This window comes from Microcebus murinus, chromosome 9 (assembly GCF_040939455.1).
Source record: "Microcebus murinus isolate Inina chromosome 9, M.murinus_Inina_mat1.0, whole genome shotgun sequence".
Taxonomy (NCBI): domain Eukaryota; kingdom Metazoa; phylum Chordata; class Mammalia; order Primates; family Cheirogaleidae; genus Microcebus; species Microcebus murinus.
Window position 1 is genome coordinate 46,759,460 of NC_134112.1, and position 26,283 is coordinate 46,785,742.

General features: G+C 35.9%; 1 protein-coding gene across 4 annotated transcripts in view; it reads right to left on the reverse strand.

Annotated features, from left to right (window-relative positions):
• ANKIB1 (ankyrin repeat and IBR domain containing 1) overlaps positions 1–26,283 on the reverse strand; it is a 137,754-nt gene that overhangs the window by 19,210 nt on the left and 92,261 nt on the right. For all 4 annotated transcript variants that reach the window (XM_012779615.3, XM_012779614.3, XM_012779616.2 and 1 more), the window contains 2 exons: positions 15,485–15,573; positions 7,577–7,707 (listed from right to left, as the gene is read on the reverse strand). In XM_012779615.3, coding sequence (XP_012635069.1) covers positions 7,577–7,707; positions 15,485–15,573 — 220 coding nt within the window. The remainder of the gene's footprint in view (positions 1–7,576; positions 7,708–15,484; positions 15,574–26,283) is intronic.

The window sequence follows — 26,283 nt, forward strand, 5'->3', positions numbered from 1 at the left end:
TCTTGAGTTTAGTGAGAGTGTCTCTAGTTTCTGCACTAAATATGCCAGCTTTCAAACTGAATTTATTTTTATCATACTATGGAAGAATCCATTCTATCCCTATTTCTTTGTGTTTTATAAAGAATAGTTGTTGATTTTTTGTCAAATGCCTTTTCAGCATCCATAGGATATAAATCAATTTTCTCCTTGGATGTATGAATAACATGAGGTACAGCATCAGCTTTCCTAATATCTAACTATTCTTATACAGACTGAGCATCCATAATCTGAAAATCAGAAATCTTAAATGCTTCTCTGTCCCAAATTTTTTGATTGCTGGCATGGATTTTGAATTTTCGAATTAGGAATGTCAACTGGTATAATGCAAACATTCCAAAATCCAAACAAATCTGAAACACTTCCACTACCCAAGAATTTCGGAAAAGAAATATTCAGTCTGTATTCCTGGAATTAAATTCTACTTGGCCAATTACTCTTGAATGTGCTCTGCTGGATTATGTCTGCTATTAATAATATCAGTGCTTACTCCCTCCCCAATATCTTACTTAGGACTTCTGCATTATTATATACAAGTAAGATTAACCTACAGCTTTCTTTCAATTTTTAGAATCTTGTTAAGTTGGTATTGAGGTTCTAATTAGGTTATAAAAATAATCTGAAAGTTTCTTTCAAGAAAAGTTGAAACAAGTTTTGTTTTTGTTTTTATAACTTCCAAGAATCATTTAAATAACATTGGAGTTACCTGTCCCTCAAAGGTTTGATAAAATTCTATTGTGATGCTTTAATGGTTAGTTTAAGGTGGGGAAGATTTTTGAAAAACTTTTTTTCTTAATATAGGAATAGGTTTACTTGGATATTCTTTCTCTTCTAGTGTCAGTTTTAATAAATTATATTTTCTTAGAAAATCAATTCATTTCAAAAGCAAGTTAAAATTATCTTGTAGAATTGAACACAGTCATTATTTTAGTTTGCTTTCTCTGATTACAGGTATAACTTTTATTGTACATTACTTAATTCTGCTTTGCAGATATTGAGGTTTTGTTTTGTTTTACAAATTGAAGGTTTGTGGCAAGTGTGTTGAGCAAGTCTGTTGGCCATTTTTCCAACAGTATGTGCTTACTTCGCATCTCTGTGTCACATTTTGGTAATTCTCACAATATTTTAAACTTTTTATTATTTTATCTTTTATGGTGATCTGTGATCAGTGATCTTACTATTATAATTGTTTTGGGGTGCCATGAACCATTCCCATATAAGATGGTGAGCTTGATCAATAAATGTGTGTTCTGACTATCCCACGGACTGGCCATTGCCCCGGCTCTCTTCTCTCTCTTTGGGCTCCATATTCTGAGACACAACAACATTGAAATTAGGCCAATTAATAATCCTACTATGGCTTTTAAGTGTTCAAGTGAAAGGAAGAGTCACACATCTCTCATTTTCAATCAAAAGCTGGAAATGATTAAGCTTAGTGAGAGGAAGAAATATTGAAAGCTGAGTCAGGCTGAAAGGTAGGCCTCTTCCATTGAACAGCCAAGTTGTGAATGCAAAGGAAACATTCTTGAAGGAAATTAAATGTGCCACTCCAGTGAACACATAAATGGTTAAGAAAGTGAAACCACCTTAATTCTGATTTGGAGAAAGTTTTAGTGGTCTGGATAGAAGATCAAATCAGCCACAAGATTCTGTTAAGCCAAAGCCTAATCAAGACTCTAACACTCTTCAATTCTATGAAGGCTAAGAGAGGTGAGGAAGCTGCAGAAGAAAACTCTGAAGCTAGTAGGGTTGGTTCATGAAGTTCAAGGAAAGAAGCCATGTCCATAATATAAAAGTGCAAGGTGAAGAAACAAATGCTGATGTATTAATAGAAGCTGCAGCAAGTTATCCAGATCTAGCTAAGGTAATTGATGAAGGTGGTTACACAAAACAACAGATTTTCAATGTAGATGAAAGGGCCTTGTATCAGAAAAAGATGGCACTTAGCGCTTTCATAGCTAGAGAGAAGTCAACGCCTGGCTTCAAATGTTCAAAGGATAGGCTGATTCTCTTGTATAGGGGCTAATGTAGCCGGTAACGTTAAGTTAAAGCCAATGCTCAGTTTCCATTCTAAAAATCCTAGCCCCCTTAAGAATTATGCTAATTCTACTCTGCTTGTGATCTATAAATGGAACAAAGCCTGTTTGACAATACCTCTGTTTACAGTATGCTTTACTGAAGATTTTAAGCCCACTATTGAGACCCACTGCTCAGAAAAAAATTCCTTTCAAAATATTACTGCTCTTTGACGATGTGCCCGGTTAACCCTAGAGCAGGAGATGGAGATGTATAAGGAAATTAATGTCTTCATGCCTGCTAAAACAACATACATTCTGCAGACCATAGATCAAGGAGTCATTGCTATTTTAAAGTTTTATTATTTAAGAAATACATTTTGTAAGGCTATAGCTGCCTTAGATAGTGATTTTTCTGATGGATCTGGGAAAGGTAAATTGAAAATCTTCTGGAAAGAATTCACCATCCTAGATATTATTAAGAACATTTGTTATTTATGGGATGAGGTCAAAATATCAACATTAACAGGAATTTGGAAGAATTTGATTTCAACTCTCACGGAGGACTCTGAGGGGTTCAAGACGTCAGTGGAAAAAGTCACTGCAGATGTGGTGGAAATAGCAAAAGAACCAGTGGACTCTAAAGATGTGACTGAATTGCTGCAATCTCATGAACAAAAACTTGAATGGATGAGAAGTCGCTTCTTATGAATGAACAAAGTAAGTGGTTTCTTAAGATGGAATCTGCTCCTGGTCTGAAGATGCTGTAAACATTGTTGAAATAACAACAAAGAATTTATTACATAATTTAAGATACTACATAACTTAGCTGATAAAGCAGTGGCAGGGTTTGAGAAGATTGACTCCAATTTTCAAAGAAGTTCTACTGTGGGTAAAATGCTGTCACATAGTATTGCATGCTACAGAGAACTCTTTTGTGAAAGGAAGATTCAATTGTTGCAGCAATACTTGGCGTTCATTGTTGTCTTATTTTAAGAAACTGTCACAGCTACTCCAATCTTCACCAACCACCACCCTGATCGGTCAGCAGCCATGAACATTGATGTTAAGATTCTCCATTAGCAAAGTGATTACCACTTGCTGAAGGCTCAGGTGATCATTAATATTTTTTAGCAAAAAAGTACTTTTTAAAGTACTTTTTTTCTCAGACATAATGTTATTTCACACTTAATAGGCTACAGTATAGGATGAATATAACTTTTATATGTACTGGGAAATCAAAAAATGTGTGACTTGCTCTTTTGTAATACTAGCCGTGTTGCAATATTTGCATTATTGCAGTGGGCTGGAATGGAGCCTGCAATATCTCTGAGGTATGCCTCTATTTCCCTTATTCCTTATATTGTGTATTTGAACTCCCTCACTGTCAGTTTTAAAAAATTATGTTAGCTTAGTGGTTTATCTATTTTTTCTTCAGAAAACCACTTTTTGGATTTATTAGTTGCATTAGTGTTTTTTTTTTTTTTTGAGACAGAGTCTCGCTTTCTTGCCTAGGCTAGAGTGAGTACCGTGGCATCAGCCTAGCTCACAGCAACCTCAAACTCCTGGGCTCAAGCGATCCTCCTGCCTCAGCCTCCCGAGTAGCTGGGACTACAGGCACAAGCCACCATGCCGGCTGATTTTTATATATATATATATATATTAGTTGGCCAATTAATTTCTTTCTATTTTTATGGTAGAGACGGGGTCTCGCTTTTGCTCAGGCTGGTTTTGAACTCCTGACCTTGAGCAATCCGCCCGCCTCGGCCTCCCAGAGTGCTAGGATTACAGGCGTGAGCCACCGCGCCCAGCCTATTGCATTAGTTTTTAATTCATTGCTTTCTGCTTTAAAGAAAACCCAAAACCTTCCTCCTGGTTTTCTTCAAGTTTATTTTGTTTTCCTAAATTTTTGAGTCATATCCTTAATTCATTGCTTATTTTGTATTGTTTTAAGTGAATAAAGTTATGCATATTTCTGAGCATGGCTTTAGAAATGGCCCTCAAATTCTGATAAAGTAGTATTTTTATTATCCTTATTTTCTAGAAATTCTTTAATTTCTAGAAAACTCTTTTTTACTTGAGTTATTTGAGAGATTAAGAATTTTCATGTGAAAAGACCTTTTGTAACTTTATTAATTTCTATTTCACTCTCTTATGATGAGAGAGAATGTTGTTTGTACTATTTTTTATTTTCTGGAATGTTATTGAGGTTTTGATGACCAATGGTCATTTTTTGTGACTGTTCCATGGGTACTTAAAAAGATGGCACAGTCCACATTTTCAGGATACACAGTTTGAAAAAACAGCAATCAGATACACCTTAGTAATTATGGTATTTAAGTCTTCTATATCTTTACTAATCTTTTTGTCTGCCTGATATACCTTGGACAGAGAAATTAATAAAGTTTCTGTTCTCATGTGTTCCCTTCACATGTACCTAGATAATAAATTGTGAACTTGTTTCAAGGCTCTGACAGTATGCAAATTCTTTTCCTTCTTGGTGTAAGCAAACTTTGTACCTGACTTGATACAAGTATCTTTCTTCAATGCAGCTTTACTGATTTCTCAGAATTAGTGGCAAAGCTTTCTACAAAAAAGCCAAATATGATAATTTTTGATGGTAAAAATATATAACTTTAATAATTTTTATATTTTAGTTGCAGCATATAGTTTTACATAGTCAGATGAAGAAAATTACTATAAGTAATTTAAACTATTTAAGAATACAAAAGTTAAATAATTTCCTGAAAATCAGCTAAAGGGAAATTAATAGAATAAAGAGTGTTTTGAGGCCAGGCACGGTGGCTCACGCCTGTAATCCTAGCACTCTGGGAGGCCGAGGTGGGAGGATTGCTCGAGGTCAGGAGCTCTAAACCAGCCTGAGCAAGAGCGAGACCCCGTCTCTACTATAAATAGAAAGAAATTAATTGGCCAACTAATATATAGAGAAAAAATGAGCCGGGCATGGTGGTGCATGCCTGTAGTCCCAGCTACTCGGGAGGCTGAGGCAGAAGGATTACTTGAGCCCAGGAATTTGAGGTTGCTGTGAGCTAGGCTGATGCCATGGCACTCACTCTAGCCTGGGCAACAAAGTGAGACTCTGTCTCTAAAAAAAAAAAAAAAAAAAAAAAGAGTGTTTTGAAAATAAATGAGCTTCTCTTTAGAGGACCAAATTTGTCATTCTTTTAAAATGTTTGACACATTTGATGTCAGAAAGTAAAAACTACCTGCTGAATCATAATCAACACTAAGGCACTAATAAAGGTATATTATGATTTAATCATTGTGTTAGAGCATGGATTCAATTACACATGGTATGCTATTTCACCTACACATTAAAAAATACTCAAAGTATAAAATTTTGTTGCAGTAAGGTTATTATCTTTTAGATAAATCTTCCATGTCATAATAAGACTACTACTTGTCAGATTCTCTTGTTCAACGTAAACACTTCAGAATATATGTTCAATAAGACTTACTACATTTACACAGCGTGTTAACTGTTTCTTTTAAATGCATTAGAAGCTTAAGCAAAATCTGTTTAGGTTGGATTACCTTATATCATCAGCCTGATTATTTCATGAAAATATTCATTTACTCAGTAGATATTTATTAAGTATTTATTACTGGTAGGTGCTATGTTTGATTCTGTCTCAGAAGCCAACTGCTTATTTTTATGGTCAATCTATAGTTCTTTATACACCTGGGTAGTTCATATCAGATTTTCCAAAGAAAAAAACCTGGATATGGATGTTAAAGATGAGAATACAGTAGATGAAATAATTTTGGTCCAATCCTTAAATAAACTAATAAGCACTCTGAGTATTTTGCTCAGACTACTGCACTAGGTTTTTCTTTCTGCTCTTGGGAATCCTGATTACCACCTCACCAAGCCAATTCATTCATGTTAATTTTATAATAATATAGACTTATAAAAATGATCTGGTAACTGCCACTTATTTGCAAGTTATAATAATAATCATTAAACTTCAAAGTTACAAATCAAATAATACTTAGGAGATATGGATATATTTTACTGGCATTTTCTTAACTATTTAGGTTTCTTTTATATTCTAAAGTAGAAAAAATTACATTGTCCTTTCAATAATTTTAAATAATATTTTATACATGGATGACAATTTCAATGAAAAAGAAAAAAATTAGAATATCATAATTTTAAAACAAAAATATTCATAAATGTAGGCATGGATTAATAAAATGTTATTAATAATATTCCAGAATATTAGTTTTCAGATTATGGTAGTTACTTTCTGTGCAACTAAGCCAGGAGGTTATATTTTCTCTCTAACCTTTGGGCCTCTAACAGTAATTATTTATATTAATTATTTTTCAGTCAAGTGGATCTCTGGCACTTCCACTTTTCAATACAGTAATTAATTACTTACTTAATTGATAGCTTCATTAGTAGAGCTAAAGAGTCTAGCCACTGCTTTCAGTTCCTATCTCAGACACATATATACTGTTGTCCCTTGGTACCCGTGGCAGGAATGATTCAAAGACCTCCCATAGATATCAAACTCTGCAGACACTCAAGTCTCTGATACAAAATGGCATAGTATTTGTATATTACTATGCACATCCTCCAGTATACTTTAAATCATCTCCAGATTACTTATAATACCTAATGCAATGTAAATGCTATGCAAATAGTTGTTACACTATATTGTTTAGGGAATAATGACGAGGAAAAAATAAGTCTGTACATGCTCAACATGGACATAATTATTTTTCCAAATATTTTTGATCCATGGTTCATTGAATCCACGGATGCAGAATCCAAAAAAACAGAATGCACAGTTGAGGGGGGCCAACTGTATAGACATTATCTAGATTTGGACTTTGGGGATTGCCTGTGGCCTGCTTTGGGCACTGAGTATAACCTGTGTGCTCCAAAATCAGCTTTGCAAGAGATCTATATAAGGTAGCACTTTGTTTATCATTTGCTGTTATTTTTATTTATTTATTTATTTACTTTTAGAGATGGGATCTCACTCTGTCATCCAGGCTGGAGTGCAGTGTAGCGATCACAGCTCACTGCAGCTAAAACTCCTAGACTCAAGTGATCCTCCTGCCTCAGCCAAACAGGTAGCTGGACTATAAGTCTGTGCCACAACCCCTGGCTAATTTTTTATTTTTATTTTTTAGAGATGGGGTCTCCTCATTTACTATTATGATGTGTGTGTGTGTGTGTGTGTATACACACCACTCTCTCAAGACTCTCACTGGGTATGGTGATCGGCAGGAAAGGAGTTGGGCATTTTTGATCTTCCGGCCAAATACCATAAAATCCTTATCCTTACTTTTAACATTCAACGTGAGTATAAAATTTAGTAATATAAATCAACACTTGCGTTATTCAACGAAGAATATAAAATGCACTCTCCTAGAACCTATCTGAAACCCAACAAGATTTTTATGCTTACAACATTGCTCCCTTGGAATGACAATCAAACTAAATTAATATCCCAACTACAAAGCATGGAAAATCCTCTTTACCTTCTTACCTTAGCACACTGCATGTGATTGCAGCCTTCATTCTTCTGTATTGGAGACTTACAGTTAGCACAGGGCTTGGAGTTAGTTAACAACCAGAGACAATTGGCAGCATCTTCATAAGCTTCACTAACTCCCACAACTTTTGGAAATTAAGCACAAACACAAAAATAAATGATTTCTGGGGGGAAAAAACCGTTCAGACTTTTCTTTGTAGGTTGTCTCTCAATTTTAATCATATATTTATTTTCCTATTAAGGCTATGACAAAGTTTTAAAACTGTTTCATTTTGAATGAAACACTGTTCATGAAACTTGGTTTAAAGAAGATTTCTCCATAAACCTGTATCCAAATAAACAAGGAAAGAAAAAACCTCAAAGTTAAAGCATGTTACTCTCTTTAAAACAACTATTACATCAAAGAAAATTATAGAAAAAATAGTTACTTTAGATAATAATTTCTTCAACAGGCCAGTTGCAAACATAATTATCAGAAACTCTTCATCAGAGTAAAAAGCACAAAGTATCTCTTTTATCCATGATTTTTTTGCACAAATTTAAAATGAATCCTTTGTGATATGTCTAAAACTAAGTTTATTATTTCCCCCAAAGCTCCTCCTTTCTCTATTCCCTGTCCCAGCAAATGACACGATCATCTGTCCAGAGTCAATCTATGTAAAGTATGATTTTTTTTTTTTTTTTGAGACAGAGTCTCACTCTGTCACCTGGGCTAGAGTGCCGTGGCATCAGCAAACTCCTGGGCTCAAGCGATGCTACTGCCTCAGCCTCCCGAGTAGCTGGGACTACAGGCACGTGCCACCATGCTCGGCTAATTTTTTCTATATATTTTTAGTTGTCCAGCTAATTTCTTTCTATTTTTTTAGTAGAGACAGGGCCTCGCTCTTGCTCAGGCTGGTCTCAAACTCCTGAGCTCAAACGATCTGCCCGCCTTGGCCTCCCAGAGTGCTAGGATCATAGGCAGGAGCCACCGCGCCAGGCCTGGAAGAGTATGATATTCAACACCCTCTTCTTGCTGTCACTCATGGCATTCCACTGATTCCACCCCTTTCTCTCTCTTATCTGTTTCCTCTCTATTTCCAGTTCTTATTGCTTTAGACAGGGTCCTCCACATCTCTTCCCTAGACAACTAAAGCATAGAAAACCAATCTGTTTCTCTAGTTCCTTTACCTTCTCATCCCCAACTATACTGCCCATACAGTGATCTTTTTAAAATAGAAATCTGCTTAATATCTTTTAATTGTTCCTCACTGACTACAACAGACTATAAGATAAAATCAAATCACTTTAGCAAAGAATATAAAGCCCTTCATGATCTTGCCCATTTGGTAAGCTTCTCTCACCCTCTCTTTCCAATCAACCTTATACTCTTCATCTTCTTAAACTCATCTTATTCTACTATAATTTGAAATCTATAATCTTAAGGAATGTCATGGTTTTTTAAAAGTCTACATTTTACATGTCCCTTCCCCCAGTAGAGGGAGTTAGGGGATGGAGAGTGTTCTAGATGCCAATTAAAATTGATTTTTTTCCTGCAAGAATGCTGGTAATCAAAGTGGTTTTGTTTTCTTTTCTAGCTCTAAGTACACTGAGAAGCCCTATATTTTCTTTACAGGAAGAGACACCAGAAAATCAGTTAGGAATTACCAGATGTGGCCCATCTAATCAAAGCCTTGACACTTTCAAAAGGTTGGTGGAGTAAGGGTGGCCCTACTGTCCAAAGCATGAGAGAAATCAGACCTTGTGAGTTTTGACATTCAAAAGGAAAAGTTACCAAAGTGTCAGATATAAGCCCCTACAGAGGGAAGGGGACAAAGGTTTGGGCTGACTGATCCCTTGGAAGTGGCTCTGTACACAAATTGGAAAGGCTGAGCACTCAGAGCAGCCCTTTGATGAAGCCTGTAAGCACAGGAGTGGGGCTGTCTTACTGCAAGAAATCCCAAGTGCCTACCTACTTAAGTCTGTACCGACAACAGAACAGTAGTGGTTTTTAATTCCACATAGCAAAGAGGAACAATAGCAGTAATGAACTGATCAGTCTTCACTGTAGTTCTAAACCCACTCGGTAGAAGATGATTTGATTAGGAAGTTGGTGGGGAGAATGCTCAGATAATTTGGTGGAAGACAGGAGTTTCAGAAGGAACTAAGTATACTTATGGCTAATAAGGTCAAGCTGTGGAGGTAGTACTGTTTACAGAGTATTGCTATAAAACCTAATCAATAACATCTAATATTTGTTTGAAAGTAGTGGCCTTTCTCTTCCCTTCAGCATCAGTATTATTTTTAGCTCAGAGGCTCTAATATATTCTTCTGAACCTTTATTGTCCATTGTTATAACAAACAAAGCACAAAGTCATTAAAACAAAGCAGCTGTGTGGCTTGCAACATAACAGTTTTTTTCTCCCACCCTTGGAGAGAATGCTAGCTCCTAACTGCATTCTAGTGGACTGCATGAAGTAAATCATATTCAGGAAATAACCAACTATTACTATGATAAAAACTTGCACTAGAAAAAATGCCTTCACTTCCAATTCTCTGAACATGCTTTTCCATACATCTGTCCTTTTGTACATATTGTTCTTAATACCTGTAATATGTTATCTCCCTTCAATCTATCTGGTGAGTTTTTTTCACTCCTATTGACTTTGAAACTCTTCCTTTCACTTCTTTTATGTCTATTATATTTTGATCTTTTCTTAAAAATATAGTGTACTTATGTCTCATTTGAAGAAATATTAATGTCATTTAATAAAGTATTAGTAACAAAATCTAAGATCTATTAGTATTATAAACATGTATACAAGTGGAAACACAGTTGCTTTTAAAGAGTGAATTTTTATTTTTAATTTTTTAAATTTTGTTGCCTGTGCTAGGGTGCTGTGGCTTCAGCTTAGCTCACAGCAACCCGAAACTCTTGAGCTCAAGCAATCCTCCTGCCTCAGCCTCCCAAGTTGATGGTACTACAGGTATATGCCATCACGCCCGGCAAATTTTTTCTATTTTTAGTAGAGATGGGGTCTCACTCTTGCTCAGGCTGGTCTCAAACTCCTGAGCTCAAGGGATCCTCCCACTCAGCCTCCCAGAGTGCTAGGATTACTGGTGTGAGCTACCTTGCCCAGCCTTAAAGACTGAATTTTTACAGTAAACAGACAATTTGAATTCCATTCAGCAACCATTTATTATGGACTATGAAAACTTGGTCTGAAAATTTTATAAATGTGTATTTTATAGGAAATATAATCATTCTTGCTTCTTGCTCTGATTAGATACAATAGAGGCAATTTCAGTAGTTAAAAAAATAGTATTTGAATCTTCATATGGAGTTAATTCTTTGAACTGATTTCAGCATATTTTCTAACACTTTTTCTCATTAATCAGATTTTGTCACTCCTTTTGAGTTTCCTAATTCAGATTGTGGAAAACTAAGCATAAGGGGGAAAACTATTTAACAAATCCACAAATTTGGTTAAAAATGCTTATGCCATTTTTTTTTTTGCATAAAATGCAAAGTAAAAATGCTTATGATCTGAACTGATATGTAAACTTGAAAGAGCACTTAATCATACTTTTGTTTTCTGGAATATCACTTTTGTATATCTGTTTTTTGTTTTGTTTTGGGACAGGGTTTTGCTATTCACTGGTCTGTTGTGCAGTGGTGCGATCACAACTCACTGTAACATTCAACTCCCAGACTCAAGCAATTCTGTTGCCTCACCCTCCCAAGTAGCTGGGACTACAAGCATGGGCCAACCATGCCAGGCTAATTTTTTTATTTTTCGTAGAGACAAGGTCTTGCTATGTCGCCCAGGCAAGGTCTCAAATTCCTGGCTTCATGTGATTCTTGCCTCAGCCTCCCGAAGTGCTGGGATTACAAGGCATAAGCCATCATGCCCAGCCCGTTTTTGTATATTTAATGATGGTATTCTACTTTAGTATTATAGTCAGCTGGAATATTATTCTTCACTTTAAGCCTCACCCTAAATTTCATAAACTTAAGAGGCCATTAATAGTAACCTACTGGTCACCAACTTTCAGTGTGGAGGACACAGAGTACAGCGAGAAAATTACTCGGTTTTTCTTAGCAATTGTGACTTTCTCTGCAATCTTAGCTTTGGTTCCTTCTCTGGTAGAACGCTCCTCAGTTTTCTGCCTCTTATCCTATTTCCAAATGTTTCTCCATCTTTCTGAATCAAATCTCCATTTGGACCCTTTGAGGGTCATCTTTAGTCTTTATTTTGTAATCTCCCTATCTCTGGCCACCAGAAGTAACCAAGTATATACCATGTATACTATTTTCTAGCTCTTCCATGTCTTTCCTCTTCTTAGTATCAGGATCATTACTACCATGTGCAAGGACATTGTTTCACAGTCCCAACCATAATCTGTTCTCATTAGCCAGATCACTCTCCTCCTTCCCTAGCAAAAACTTATCTGTGTGTATGGAATGACTGATCCAAGTTTAAACTGCTAAGGGATAACTAAAAATAATCACCAATTTAAAAATACTTGCTTTATATCTCAAATCAGACACGTCTAGCCATTTTCTATACAAGAATTAAATAACAAGCTGGACTAATTACTTCTTATGGTATATGAAATCTTTTAGGCAACTCGTAAGACACAAGATTTACAACTCAATAAAATTATATCTCATAACTTTCCTGTATACACCCCCCCCCCCATGCTCCCATCTGTATTACTCTTGTCTTAAGCTCTCATCCTCTCACCTGGACATTCTAAAGTTGTCTCAGAAATAGTGTTCTTACTTGGTGCCTCAATAGTCTCCAACTCATCACCCCATACTTCTGTGTGAATGATCTTTATAAGTAAGCATCTTCATTTATCACTCTCTTACTCAAAATTCCTAGACTTCCTGGCATTGTACACGACCTTCTCTTTGTACCCAGCACCTCATTTGGAATCCTGCCTGTGCAGTCTCATCTCTCACTGTACCTTCCTGCACCACTGCACTGGTTGTACTGAATTATTTGCAGTCCTTGAATATGCCATGCTGTTTCACAGAGCTACTTCATTCACCCTGTGCCTGGAATGCCTTTTCTATTCCAGTCTATGTGAAGAATACCTATCAGCTTTCAAGATGTGGCTTATGCATCAATTCTTTTATAATGTGATTCCTAACCCTCTCCCAGAAGAGATAAGTGACCTCCTCCTTCTTTGTCCCTCCCCCTCCCCATAATTTACCACAAGAATGTTCTCCCACAACATTTATAAAACATTTTCCCCTTAGTTTTGTAAATATCTGTGTCTATCTCTAAAATTTCAAGAGCATACATGGTATCTTATTTCTGTATTCTGACATACAGCAGAACACAATAAATATTAAGTGATGATGAAGACACAATTTAAAAACAAATTATTCCTAAGTTTCTTAGCAGCTCTGAGTTTCAGATGAGTACTTCTAAAATTCCACTGGACATCTCTACCTGTATGCCATGCAATTACCTCAAGTTCAAAATATCCACACCAAAACTCATTATTTTCCCTTGAAAACTACTCCTTTAACTGGATTTCCTAAGTTTTCCTAATGGCATTATAATTTACTGACTCAAACTAAAAACTCACCTCTCTACGTTTGGTCTATCTCTTCTTCAATTTAATTTTCATAGTCATCAGTTATCTTGATAAAATCTCTGTAATAATGCCACGGATAATTCCCTACTGAAATAACGCACTGTATGTCCTATTCTGTTAAGAGGATAAATTCAAAAAATTTGGCAATAACACTCACAATGTGGCAATACCTACCTTTCTAGTCTTATCTCTTGAAAATTTCTCCCATGGAACTTAATCTTAAATTCTATAGAAATGTATAAAAAAATGTAGATTGGTAGTCAATGGCAAACCATTCCTAATAGAAATATAGATGTTTCTAGCTGCCAGAATCAGGAAAAGAAAGCAAAATCCAATTGTTTGGTCACATCTAAAAGTGTTGCAAGGTAATGGTATTAATCTATGCATGGAATACACACATACACACCCCCCATACATGTCAGGAGAAGGAGGGAAAATGAGTGGGTATCAAGAACAATGGCTGGCTACGTCTGGCATTCAACGGAGAGACACAATGAACCTGGGCAACAAGCACAATCCATACAGATATTTGAGAAGAGCCTAGCACACAGCAGGTACTCAAAAAATAAAAAAAATTAGTTGACTGAATGATGCATGAACAGGACAGGAATGTTTAATCAGTCCTCACTATAAAATATGCTAAGATCTCTTTGATCCTGACTAAGGGACGTGAGCCTTCTCATCATGCGAATGGGATCTCCTTCATTATCAACTAATAAACAATATTCTGGTTTACATGGTGATCTCTTCTTCATGGTCAGAATAACCCCGAGTCAGTGAACAAAATGAACCTCATGGATCTAAAACGCTGAGGACCAGCCCTCAGGCAATGGTAAATTCCGATACAAAACAACCTGCAAGGTATCATGACTGCCAGGCTGTCTCTCTCAGTGTTGCTTCAGCTGCTGACAGGGATACCTATCACATTTTGGCCTCTGCAGATATGCTAAAACCCTTTTCCTTCTAACCTAAATTAGTTGTCCTTGCTTCTGTACTCTCATCTTTACTTAACTATAATAGTTAATATATGATTCTGTACTTATCTACTTCCCTCTAGTCTCTGTATTTCTTGAAGGTTGGCATCATCTTTATTATGTATTTTGCTCACAAGTGTAGATTCACTGAGTAAATTCTTGATCCTGATTTGCCACACCTCAAACTAACTTCATTATCAAATGAAATTTTTAAAAACGACCTGAACCAAATTAATTTCATTTATATTATTTTGGAAGAAAACATTCACAAAACACTTCAGGAGATGGAAAATTTTTATGGCAGGCACATTTATTTATTAAATGTGGGAAATAATATTAGGAAGGCTTTAAAAAGGAATCTGTTGAGAGGTTCAAACTCATTCTTTTTTTTTTTTTTTTTTTTTTTTTTTTTTGAGACAGAGTCTCGCTTTGTTGCCCAGGCTAGAGTGAGTGCCGTGGCGTCAGCCTAGCTCACAGCAACCTCAAACTCCTGGGCTCGAGCGATCCTTCTGCCTCAGCCTCCCTGGTAGCTGGGACTACAGGCATGTGCCACCATGCCCGGCTAATTTTTTATATATATATATCAGTTGGCCAATTGATTTCTTTCTATTTATAGTAGAGACGGGGTCTCGCTCTTGCTCAGGCTGGTTTTGAACTCCTGACCTTGAGCAATCCGCCCGCCTCGGCCTCCCAAGAGCTAGGATTACAGGCGTGAGCCACAGCGCCCGGCCTAAAACCCATTCTTAACAGGCAAATGCCCTGTGTCATGCAACCCAACCTACGCATTAGTTTCCTATAAAACGGGATTACTAATACTAACTTCATAGCATTTCTGTGAGGATCAATAGAGATAATGTAGGTACAGAAGTCTCAGTGACAACAGTTACAAATATGGTATTTAATATGAGTAAATCTACAGAATCACATAATAAGAAATTAACTTGTTTTATTCTTCTTTGGAAGCTTTCAGAGAAGCTTCCTCTCACTACAGATCTTACACTACTTCCCATAAAGTACTGATAGCAAATTGGTCCGCCTTAGGATAAAAGAGAAGGGCTACAGAGTGAGAGTTAAATGTTAAACCCCCTTTTACTCTGTTTTTCTTAGGCTGAAAAGTAAATTTTTTAGAAATATGGAACCTGTCCATGATTCTTCCTTGCCAAAATTCTATGCTTTCCCAAAGGATGTTGGTTAGAGGGGTGATGTTAAACATGGGAGCACTAACATTAACACACTTGAAAACCTCTTAATTGAAGACTAAAATAAGAAAATGACCACATTATCTTTTGAAAGCTATTAGGACATATGTAGCATAGCTATCTAAAATTCCTCTTACGTTCTTCTGGTTTCATTTCAGTTATTTTCTGTAGCCAATTTTTCCATGTTTGGCAGTCACAAGGCTCATGTGCTTCACCAAGGCATTCCCTAAAGAAGAAAACATGGAACGGGCAATTTAAAAATATTCTCCATTAACATTAAGGTAAAAAAAATAAGTACAAAGCATTTGTCCAATTTTAAAGTTAAACAATCTAAGGCACATGAGAAATGAAACACTTTAATAGAGGAAATGAAAATGTGATTCCAATGCTTGATACCATCAGTGTTTTTTTAAAAATCAGTATGAATGTACTGATAAATTCATTTACACATTTCAAAAGATCTAAATAAATTACCTAATATTTATAACTTAATTTTGCAGGTCATAAGAGCTGTAAAACATTTTTATCAATTAGATTTTAGCCTCACTAATGTTTTAAATTCTTGCTATTCAAGGTGTGTTTCCCTGACTAGCAGTATTGCCATTATTGAGGCACGTGTTAGATTTGCAGGCCCATGAGACTTATGGATTAGAATTTGCATTTTACCAAAATTATCACATTACCCTTCTCCATTTCAAAGTTTGAGATGCACTGTTTTAAGTCCCATTCTTATAGTTACTTTCCCATCTCAATATGCAGGTAACAGCTAGGGTAACCCAATTTCTTTTAATTGGAATTTGGCAAATTTTGATTTAAATAATTAAAAACATCAATTTATCATTTAGAACTCAATTTATATTATTTCTGTAGCTATATAAGAAGTCAAACACTAAAAAGAGCCTAAATCCTTTATGAATTGCTCATTTTAATTCAGTATGATGCTATCTTGTTTAGTACAAAGGTTAAATATTCCAGTTAATAAAAATACATCATTTTGGGGAGAGAAAAACCCAATCTGCAGGTGACATTATCATCATCATCATCATTATCATTGTTAACTTAAATAAAGATCTTATTTGCAAAGGTTAAGTTTGTTAAGAAAAAAACCCAACTGACTCAGATAGAATCTTACAAATTAAGAGGTAATACTTCTCTATATTAAGAAATGTACCAATTCAATGTACCAATTCACACTTATTAGGATAGCTATTATTATAAAAAAAAGAAAATAAGTGTCAGTGAGGATGTACAAAGATTGGAATCTTTGTGCAGTGCTGACAGAAATGTAAATGCTGATGTAGCTGCTATGACAAACAGTTTGGTGGTTCCTCATAAAGTTAAACAGAATTTACAATATGATTCAAAAATTCCACTTTTAGGTATATACCTAAATGAATTGAAAACAAGAAATCAAACTTGTTCACTAATGTTCACACAGCATTATTCATAATAGTTAAACAGCGGAAAACCACCCAACAGTCCATCAACAAATGAAGGGATAAACAAATTTTGTGGCGAATAGATTATTCAGCCATAAAAAGGAACGATATTCTGACACATGCTACAACATGGATGAACCCTGAAAACATTTTGGATTCTACTTACATTAAATATATACAATAGACTAATTCATAGATAAACTAGAATTGTAAGTACCAGCTAGCAGCTGGAGGGAGGAAAGAATGGGAAGTTACTGCTTAATGGTTATGGTGTTTCTGTTTTGGATCATGAAAAAGTTCTGAAGGCCGGGCGCAGTGGCTCACGCCTGTAATCCCAGCACTCTGGGAGGCTGAGGCGGGCGGATTGCTTGAGGTCAGGAGTTTGAAACCAGCCTGAGCAAGAGCGAGACCGTGTCTCTACTATAAATAGAAATTAATTGGCCAACTAATATATATAGAAAAAATGAGCCGGGCATGGTGGCGCATGCCTGTAGTCTCAGCTACATGGGAGGCTGAGGCAGCAGGATTGCTTGAGCCCAGGAGTTTGAGGTTGCTGTGAGCTAGGCTGACGCCATGGCACTCACTCTAGCCTGGGCAACAAAGCGTGACTCTGTCTCCAAAAAAAAAAAAAAAAAGTTCTGAAAATGAATAGTGGTGATAGTTGCACTGTGAATGCAATTAATGCCACTGAATTGCATACTTACAGTTAAATGGTTAAAAAAAAAGGGCACCAATTACCTTGAAAGGGTAATTTAGTTTCCTTACATTCCTAACTTACCACTTAACTTGGTATTTGGGAAATCTTTTCCATAATTGTTGTCTTATAGAGCTCCTAGCAGCTCAGTGGTAACTTAGACATTAAAAAAAAAAAATTTAGGTTATTAAGTATGAAATGTCAGATTTCCTTAAGTACTAAGTTTGACAGTTGATATCTCTGACATTTCACTTTGACACGTCTTGTTTTATTTTTATCATGAAGGGACATGCTCATTCTTTCAAACAAACATTCTTTGCCTTCTGATTATCCTTCAAATTTTTTTAGAGCCATTTTTGTGAAACCATGGGTAAGTTAAAAATGCATGTATTTTCGAATATGAGTTCCTTCATGGAACCAATGCAGCACAGACAGTTCAAAATATCAAAAGCACAGACAGCTCGAAATAACAACAAAGTGTTTGGCAAGGATGTGGCTACTGAACCCACAGTATGGTTTGAGAAATTACATTCTAGTGATTTTAATCTTGAAAATGAGCCTCGTGGGTGACCTGAGACCAAGGTGGATAATGATGAGCTGACAGCTGTAGTGGAAGCGAATCCATCTCAACCTGTGCATGAATCAGCAGCAAGGTTTGATGTTACTATTCCAACAATACTGGACCATTTGAAACAAATGGGCAAGGTAAAGAAGTTGGATAGATGGGTACCACGTGAATTAAATGAGTGTCAGAAGAGAAACTGTCTGAAAGCTTGCCTTTCTTTGCTGTCATGATATAAAGGCAAACCATTTCTATACTGTATTGTTATTTGTGATGAAAAAATGGATTCTTTGTGATAATTGCAAGTGTTCTGCACAATGGTTGGATAAAGATGAAGTGCTGAAACACAGTCCAAAACAGAATATTCATCCAGAAAAGCGAATGATATCTGTTTGGTTGGCCATTGCTGGTATTATCCACTATAGCTTCATGAAACCGGGTCAATTGATTACAGTGGATGTCTACTGCAACCAATTGGATGAAATGATGAGGATCCTTGTGATTAATTATCTGAGACTGGTGAATACAGACTGCCAATCCTCTTGCAAGACAATGCTTGACCACAAGATGCACAAACAATGCTGGACCCTAACTACAAACCATAGACTTGTAAACACTCTGTCATCCACTATATTCACCAGACCTTGCACCTACTACCACCACTTCTTCCAGGCTTTGGACCACTTCTTGCAAGGAGAAATACTCAATTCTCAACAAGCTGTGGAAAGAGCCTTTTACAATTTCATTGCCACTTGCTCTCTAGGCTTCCTTGCTGGTAGCATAAACAAGCTACCGTTAAGATAGCAAAAATGTGTTAATAGATTAGGCACATACTTTGATTACTTGTACTGCTTGTTGTTTGAGATGTAATAAATGACACTTTTGATTCAAAAGTGGACATTTCATATTTAATGAAATATTTCATATTTCATATACTGGATTGATTAAAAATGGAAGTGAGCTGGACATGGTGGCACATGCGTGTAGTCTCAGCTACTCTGGAGGCTAAGGTGGGAGGATCACTAGAGCCCAGGAATTTGGCGCTGTGGTATGCTATGATTGTGCCTGTGAATAGCCACTGCACTCCAGGCTGGGCAACATAGCAGGGTTCCATTTCTAAAAAAAAATAAAAAATTGAAAAAAGGGAAGTAGATACAAGTGGTCTTCAAAATGTTTATGGAAAATGTGCATTATTAAAAAACTATGCATGGATTTCAAAATTTTTTACACCAAAATAAACTCATACCAACTTGTTAAAATATTAATATGTCTGAACAGGATCAGTTTGCACACAAAGAAGATAAGATATCAGTTTGAAAAGAGCCCCTATCAGAGCAACATGAATTCTGCTAAAATTGAAGCAAGAATATCAAATTAATGATGAAGCTGGGGTGGAAGAATGGTGAAATCACTGATGCTTTACAAAAAGTTTATAGGGACAATGCCCCAAAGAATTAGCAATTTACAAATGGATAACTCATTTTAAGAAGGACAAGATGATGTTAAAGATATAGCCTGCAGCAGGAAGATCATCCACATCAATTTGTGAGGAAAAATTCATCTTGGTCCATGCCCTAAGAGGACCAACTACTAACAGCAGAAATATTAGCCAACACCATACACATCTCAACTGGTTCCACTTACACAAGTCTGACTGAAAAACTGAATTGAGCAAACTTTCCATCAATGGGTGCTGAAACCTTGTGCCCAGATCAGCTACAGATAAGAGCAAAGCTTTCAATGGAAATTTTATACAAATGGGATCAAGATCCTGAAGCATTTCTTCAAAGAATTGTAACAGGAGATGAAACATGGCTTTACCAGTACAATCCTGAAGATAAAGCACAATTAAAACAATGGTTATCAAAAGGTGAAAGTGGTAAGTGGACCCATTAAGAGCAAAGGTCACTGCAACAACAGTTTTTTAAGATGTTCAGGCATTTTGCTTGTTGACTTTTTGGAGGGCAAAAGAACAATACCATTTGCTTATTATGGGAATGTTTTGAGAATGTTAGCTAAAGCTTTAGCAGAAAAACACCCAAGAAAGCTTTATCAGACAGAACTTCTCTACCATGACAATGTTTGTGCTCATTCCGCTCATCAAATAAGTCCAATTTTGTGAGAGTTTCAATGAGAAATCATTAGGCATCAACTTAACAGTCCTGATTTGGGTCCTTCTGACTTCTTTTTGTTTCTTAATCTTAAAAAAATCTTTAAAGTTTATATATTTCTTATTTTTATCTGTTAATTCTAGTTTTCCATGAACTTTCTGAAGTCCCCTGATATATTAGATTCATTAAAATCATTAAAATCAATACTGCTTTCCAGAAATGTAAGGGATATTTGTGATAACTGTTAAATTTAATTTGGCACACATACTAGCATAATCTAGAATAAGAAATATGCCACAGATCTAGGAACAGTGTTTCCATATGGTGCTTGAGAATACATATGGGAATGCAGAATCTACATCTCTCACGACTCTTTAAAACTAAAAAGCCTGTTTGTCATTTATATCTCAATAAAGCTGAAAAAAAGTCTTGAGGTACAAAATATCTTTTAGATACCTGCAGTATCTAAAACAAATGCAATCAATAAAATAAATTATTTCCATTAAGTTTAAGATTTTTTTACACTGGAGATTAAAGAACATGTTCAATATCCTTTTCCAAGCAAAATCAACACTAGCATACTGGTTCTGCTGTCAGAACATTTTCTGACCCCCACCCCCCACCCCGCCAAAAAACAAAATCATGGGGAAAAAACCCCAAAGTTTTCAAATAGAGTCTGAAAAAAAAAGCCATTTCTTCAAAAGGTCATACTTGCTTATCATTGTGTTTGGCTCTTTGAGGCTGTGTTGCATTCAACAGCAACAGGTTTTCTTTCCAGAACCTCACAGGAGGACACAGACCTGATGCTTTTTTAGTTCCTAGTCCTATCAATAGCATTACTTCATGGTGTTTTAACAGGTTTGCACAGTTTCTACTAGCTTCAATGCAATACTAAGAGAGGGTATAAAAAGAAGTAGCTTATAAATAAAGGAGAAGCTACAGCAAGGACTGTAAATTAGAGAGGTTGCCATTTAATACCATCAAATATCTTTGAAAACTAAGGCATCTGGGAAAATAAGCTTAGACTTATCCAAAGTACAGAAATAACAATGCCACTGCACATAATAGGTGAATGACAATCTGGATTATATGTAGGGAAGAGAGGTTATTCTGAGAAAAGTAGTGAAGGCACTGGAATGCTAAATTCTTGAGGAAAGTTTTAACCAATTAATGGTGACAAGTATTTTAAAGGACCTGGTATCTGTCGCTGAAACTGTATCTCAAAATGTCAGTAAAACAAGTATATAGGGAGGGAAATCTCAGGACACAGCCAACTGAATCTTAGCTAGAAATATCAATAAGGTAGGTTTATTCAGGAAAAAAAAGTGTCTTGGTAAAAGATTACAAAGAAAACAATATCTAATCTGAAGTCCTCAACCTAGTTCTAATATGACTGGATGGTTAATCTAATATCAACAGATCAAGGAATGGCTCTTTCCTTGAAAATGTCAATACATACAACTGTTGGCAGGAATACACAGTGACTCCAAAGGGTTTTGGAAAAGGAAAAACCTTCCACTAAAGTTTCAAGCTTCATTACTCAATGGAAGAAATTCCTATAAAGAGGTTGGCAATTTCAGTTCAATGCCATTTTAGAACTTTATTTAATGAGCAATCCCGAGTGACTTAAATAGAAATCCTCAATGTTATGATTCTCCCCTTTAGCTAACATTTTTGAGTATACAAGGCATTGTTCTAAATATCTTACATGTCCTGACATTTAATTCTCATAACAACTCTTTGAAATTGGTACTATCTATGCCTATTTTATATGCACAGAGAGGTTCAGTGACCTGCCAAAGGTCATACAGGTAGTGAGTAAATGAATTAAAATTTGAAGCTAAACAGTTTGGCTCTGGAACTAGGAGTCTTCATGTTGATGCTGACCATATCAGATAAGAAGGCTTCTATTTTATTACCATATTATTATAAAAGAGGATTCTTGTTTATCACCAAACTATATAGCTAGTTTAGTGGCAGAGCTAAGTCTCAAAGGCAGACCCTGTATCTCCCAGATTTATATCAATCTGTACTCCACTGAAATTTGATGAATTGAATTCTCAATGAGTATTTATTTAGGTGGGTATGTTACTCTGTATAGAGCATACATGACATTTAAACAAGGTCCTACGAGTGAACTGCTAAATAAATAGCATCATGTTTTTATTTCTGGGCCTGTGAAGAGCTAGTGACTTTCCTATTAGTTGGCAAAATTCTGATACATAAATAGCTAGATATTGTCAATATGGAAAAATCTTTTTTCCTTTAACTAGAGCTATTAAGCTAAGAGTTTAAGACTGATTTTGCAAGAGAGGACAAGATAAAACTCTTGGTCCACAAATAAGGATTATTTCATCTATTTTACCCAGAGGACTCTTACAGAGAGGCTCTTTGCCTGTGGATTTTATGGAAAGGGAGAAGAAGCATGGAACTATTGCTTTTAACTCAATTAAGACTCATGATCCTAACAAGGGAATAGGTGTTAATCAAAATCGTTACTGTAGATACAGAGAAAACAGAATGAGTTGATGACAACTTTAATGCAAGGACATTCACTTTCAGACTTTCCCCCAAATATTTGATAAATCTATACATTGTACTCTGATCCACTGGAAATCTAAGTGGACTAAAAACTCAACACTGTGGTTTCTCAACTTGTGCATCACAATTCAAACCTTCCTACTGAGATTTAAATTTGCTTCTGAGTGGTGGTGACAGTATTTTAAAAGGCTTCTTCGCATAGTTTCAATAAGTAAATGTTCCACTGCTGGGTGATATACTAAAAACCTTATATTATTATTTAGAATATACCTGCCAGCCAATTTCAGTGAATAACTCTAAAATGTTTGACTTTATATTGATTTAAAAGAGGAATTTCAATTAAGTTTCTTAGTTTCCAACAGAGACACTGGGGATTAAAATACACCTGAGGATATTCTGAAGTAAGAGAGGCAAAAAATGACCACTCTACCAGGTTAAATTTGAACTATTCTCTTGACAGATCAGGATTTTAGTGGCCCAAAAAGTATTTTTGACAACTAATCTTTGAAAGGTTGTCCCAGAGAAGACAGACTTTGTGTCAGTTTAGAGGGCAGAGAAGTTATGTTGGAGCATATTCTACTTAATACAAAAACAAACATATTCTACTTAAAACAAAACAAAACAAAAAAACAAGGGAAAAGGTCATGGTTCAAGTCACAGTCCATCTAAGTTTTTTTTTTTTTTTTTTTGAGACAGAGTCTCACTTTGTTGCCCGGGCTAGAGTGAGTGCTGTGGTGTCAGCCTAGCTCACAGCAACCTCAAACTCCTGGGCTCAAGCGATCCTACTGCTTCAGCCTCCTGAGTAGCTGGGACTACAGGCATGTGCCACCATGTCCGGCTAATTTTTTTCTATATATATTAGTTGGTCAATTAATTTCTTTCTATTTATAGTAAAGATAGGGTCTCACTCTTGCTCAGGCTGGTTTCGAACTCCTGACCTCGAGCAATCTGCCCGCCTCGGCCTCCCAGAGTGCTAGGATTACAGGCGTGAGCCACCATGCCCGGCCTCCATCTAACTTTTAAATACATCTGGAAATAATTTTACCTGGATTGGACAAATTGCAATTATAAATGCTAGGGGGAGGAAGCATTCTAGGTTCAGTTACAAGGGGCACAGAACTTGTTGATGAACAAGTTACAACATAAAGGGTTATCCTGTGGTGAGAAGGAAAATGCCAATTACTACTACTTTTCTCCCAACAAAGAATATATTCAGTTATATGCAGGCAGACATCTCTTGGGCACGGCTCAACCAATGCTGTTACTTGTAGTTCTTAAAAAGAAATTATTTTGATTTGTTGTGGTTTTCGTAATCATCTTTAGAGAATTATTACTGAGCTTTTTGAAGAAAAAAAGAAGCAAAACCCGAATCACATGCCTTTATTTTGTAAAGATCTCTCTTGCATGAGCAGATTTTGCTTCTTATTGAAGAGATAAAGGCAGCAGAACACATGACCATTTCTAATTAGAATTCCTTATTATAGTTAAAGCTCTTATACTATATGATTAAGGACAGCTAAGAATGAAAAAAACAGGGATTGTAAATTAGTACCTAGAGAGGTGAAGTAGGCAATGTAAAAATCTGAGAAAATATATGTGTGTGTTTATCACAATCCTATAGCTTAATAAATATCAAAAATGAAAGGTAACCAAATTAAGTTGAAGAACTTGAATCTGAGTTTTATCCTTCATTAAAACCTATTTTTATTTAAGTTATCTTATTCTCTTCCCCTCAGATGCTATGTCCAGAAAATGATGATTCTATCTGTTAAATTCTCTACTACACTTATGAACAGAAGAAAGAATAAATAATTAGTAAATATGACCTTTGTCCATGTGTCCATTCACAGATCCCTGAACTGGGGTAAAATTCAAATTGGGCCTGTGATCTTGGTATACAGTCTCCAATTGATAATTGATCTTTTTTTGTGAGACAGAGTCTCACTCTGTTGCCCCAGCTAGAGTGCTGTGGCATCAGACTAGCTCATGGCAACCTCAAACTCCTGGGTTCAAGTGATCCTCCTGCCTCAGCCTACCGAGTAGCTGGGACTATAGGCATGCACCACCATGCTTGGCTAATTTTTTCTATTTTTGGTAGAGATGGGGTCTCACTCTTGCTCAGGCTGGTCTCTAACTCCTAAGCTCAAACAATCTGTCTGCCTCAGCCTCCAGAGTGTTAAGATTACAGGCATGAGCCACCACGCCCAGCCTCCAATTGATCTTGAACATAAAACCAGCTTGATTTTGGGGTGTGAGAAAGAGTAAGCTGATATGTTTCTCTGAATGTTGGTCTGGAAATTTACAGTTTAGATCAACTAAACCTATATACATATGTAGGTTTTAGAGTTTGGCCCATACTGGTAGTTTTCTCCATTAGTTTCCTTACCTTCAGTCATATCGATATCATTACTTGCAGCACACAAAGAGAATGGGGAAGAATACAAGTAAAAGCTAAATTACAGTGAAAACTAGTAAAGGTTATACCACAGAAACCACAGAGCTTAAGAAAACAATGCCAATCACAGGTTTTTCTCTTCCCTTCGAAATGTTATTTTTCTGATTTCAGCAAATGCTATCCTTTTATTTTATCTCCTAGACATTGTATTAATACTAATTTGTTTTCTTTGTTTGTAGCTTCTCCCACTAACCTTCTCAATCAGCCTTTCTCAATCAGGATTCCTAACATGAACCACAGATGATTCATAGTATATGATTCATAGTATGATCAGAATGATTGATAGTATGTGATAATTTTTCTCAATTTTCCCAAGGATGATATATAAGTAGTACCATTCAAGATATATAGGATGTATACAGTGGTTGCCTTAGGGTATCAGTGCTTAATTTTCTCAAGAAACCCCACACTGACTCAGAAGAGAAAGCTCCTTTATTACTTTAATATTCTTACTTTGTAGCAAAGTAGGTTCACATTAATCTACATATCATTTATTTGCAAACGATTAAGCTCAAGTGCATTCATTAACTCCCTTCTCACTTTGGTAAAGCTCAAGCCTTATTTCTCATGGTGGGGTAATGAGGTGGAGTTAGGAACCAACTGGTGAATAATAAAAATGTAAAACTTTAAAAATTAGGAATTTGTCTTTTAAATGTTTGGAAAATTTACCTCAAAGCATATGGATATAATCTATTGCTCATGACTTTGTTGCTATTTTACTTGCTTAGTTTCATTTAGTCATGAAAGTAGTAATATGGTTTTTCTTTCATTAATCACGATATCCAAGCACCTACTACAGGGGTCAGTAAAATTTTTTGCAAAGGGCCATATAGTAAATATTTTGAATTTTACAGGTCATTCAGTCTCTGTCACAACTACTCAATTCTGCTATCATAACCCAAAAACAGATACAGACAATACATAAAAAAAATGGCATGAGAGGGTGTGGTTGTATTCCAATAAAATGTTATTTTCAAAAATAGGTGTGGACAATAGTTTCTTGATCCCTGACTTGAGAGTTTGGTGCTATGCATAGGTTGGTAATTCAATAAATATTTTTAGCTAATGATGATGACCAGGGTAAGTAACAGACCAGTCAAGGTAGAAATATACCTTTCTATTATCTAGCAGTAA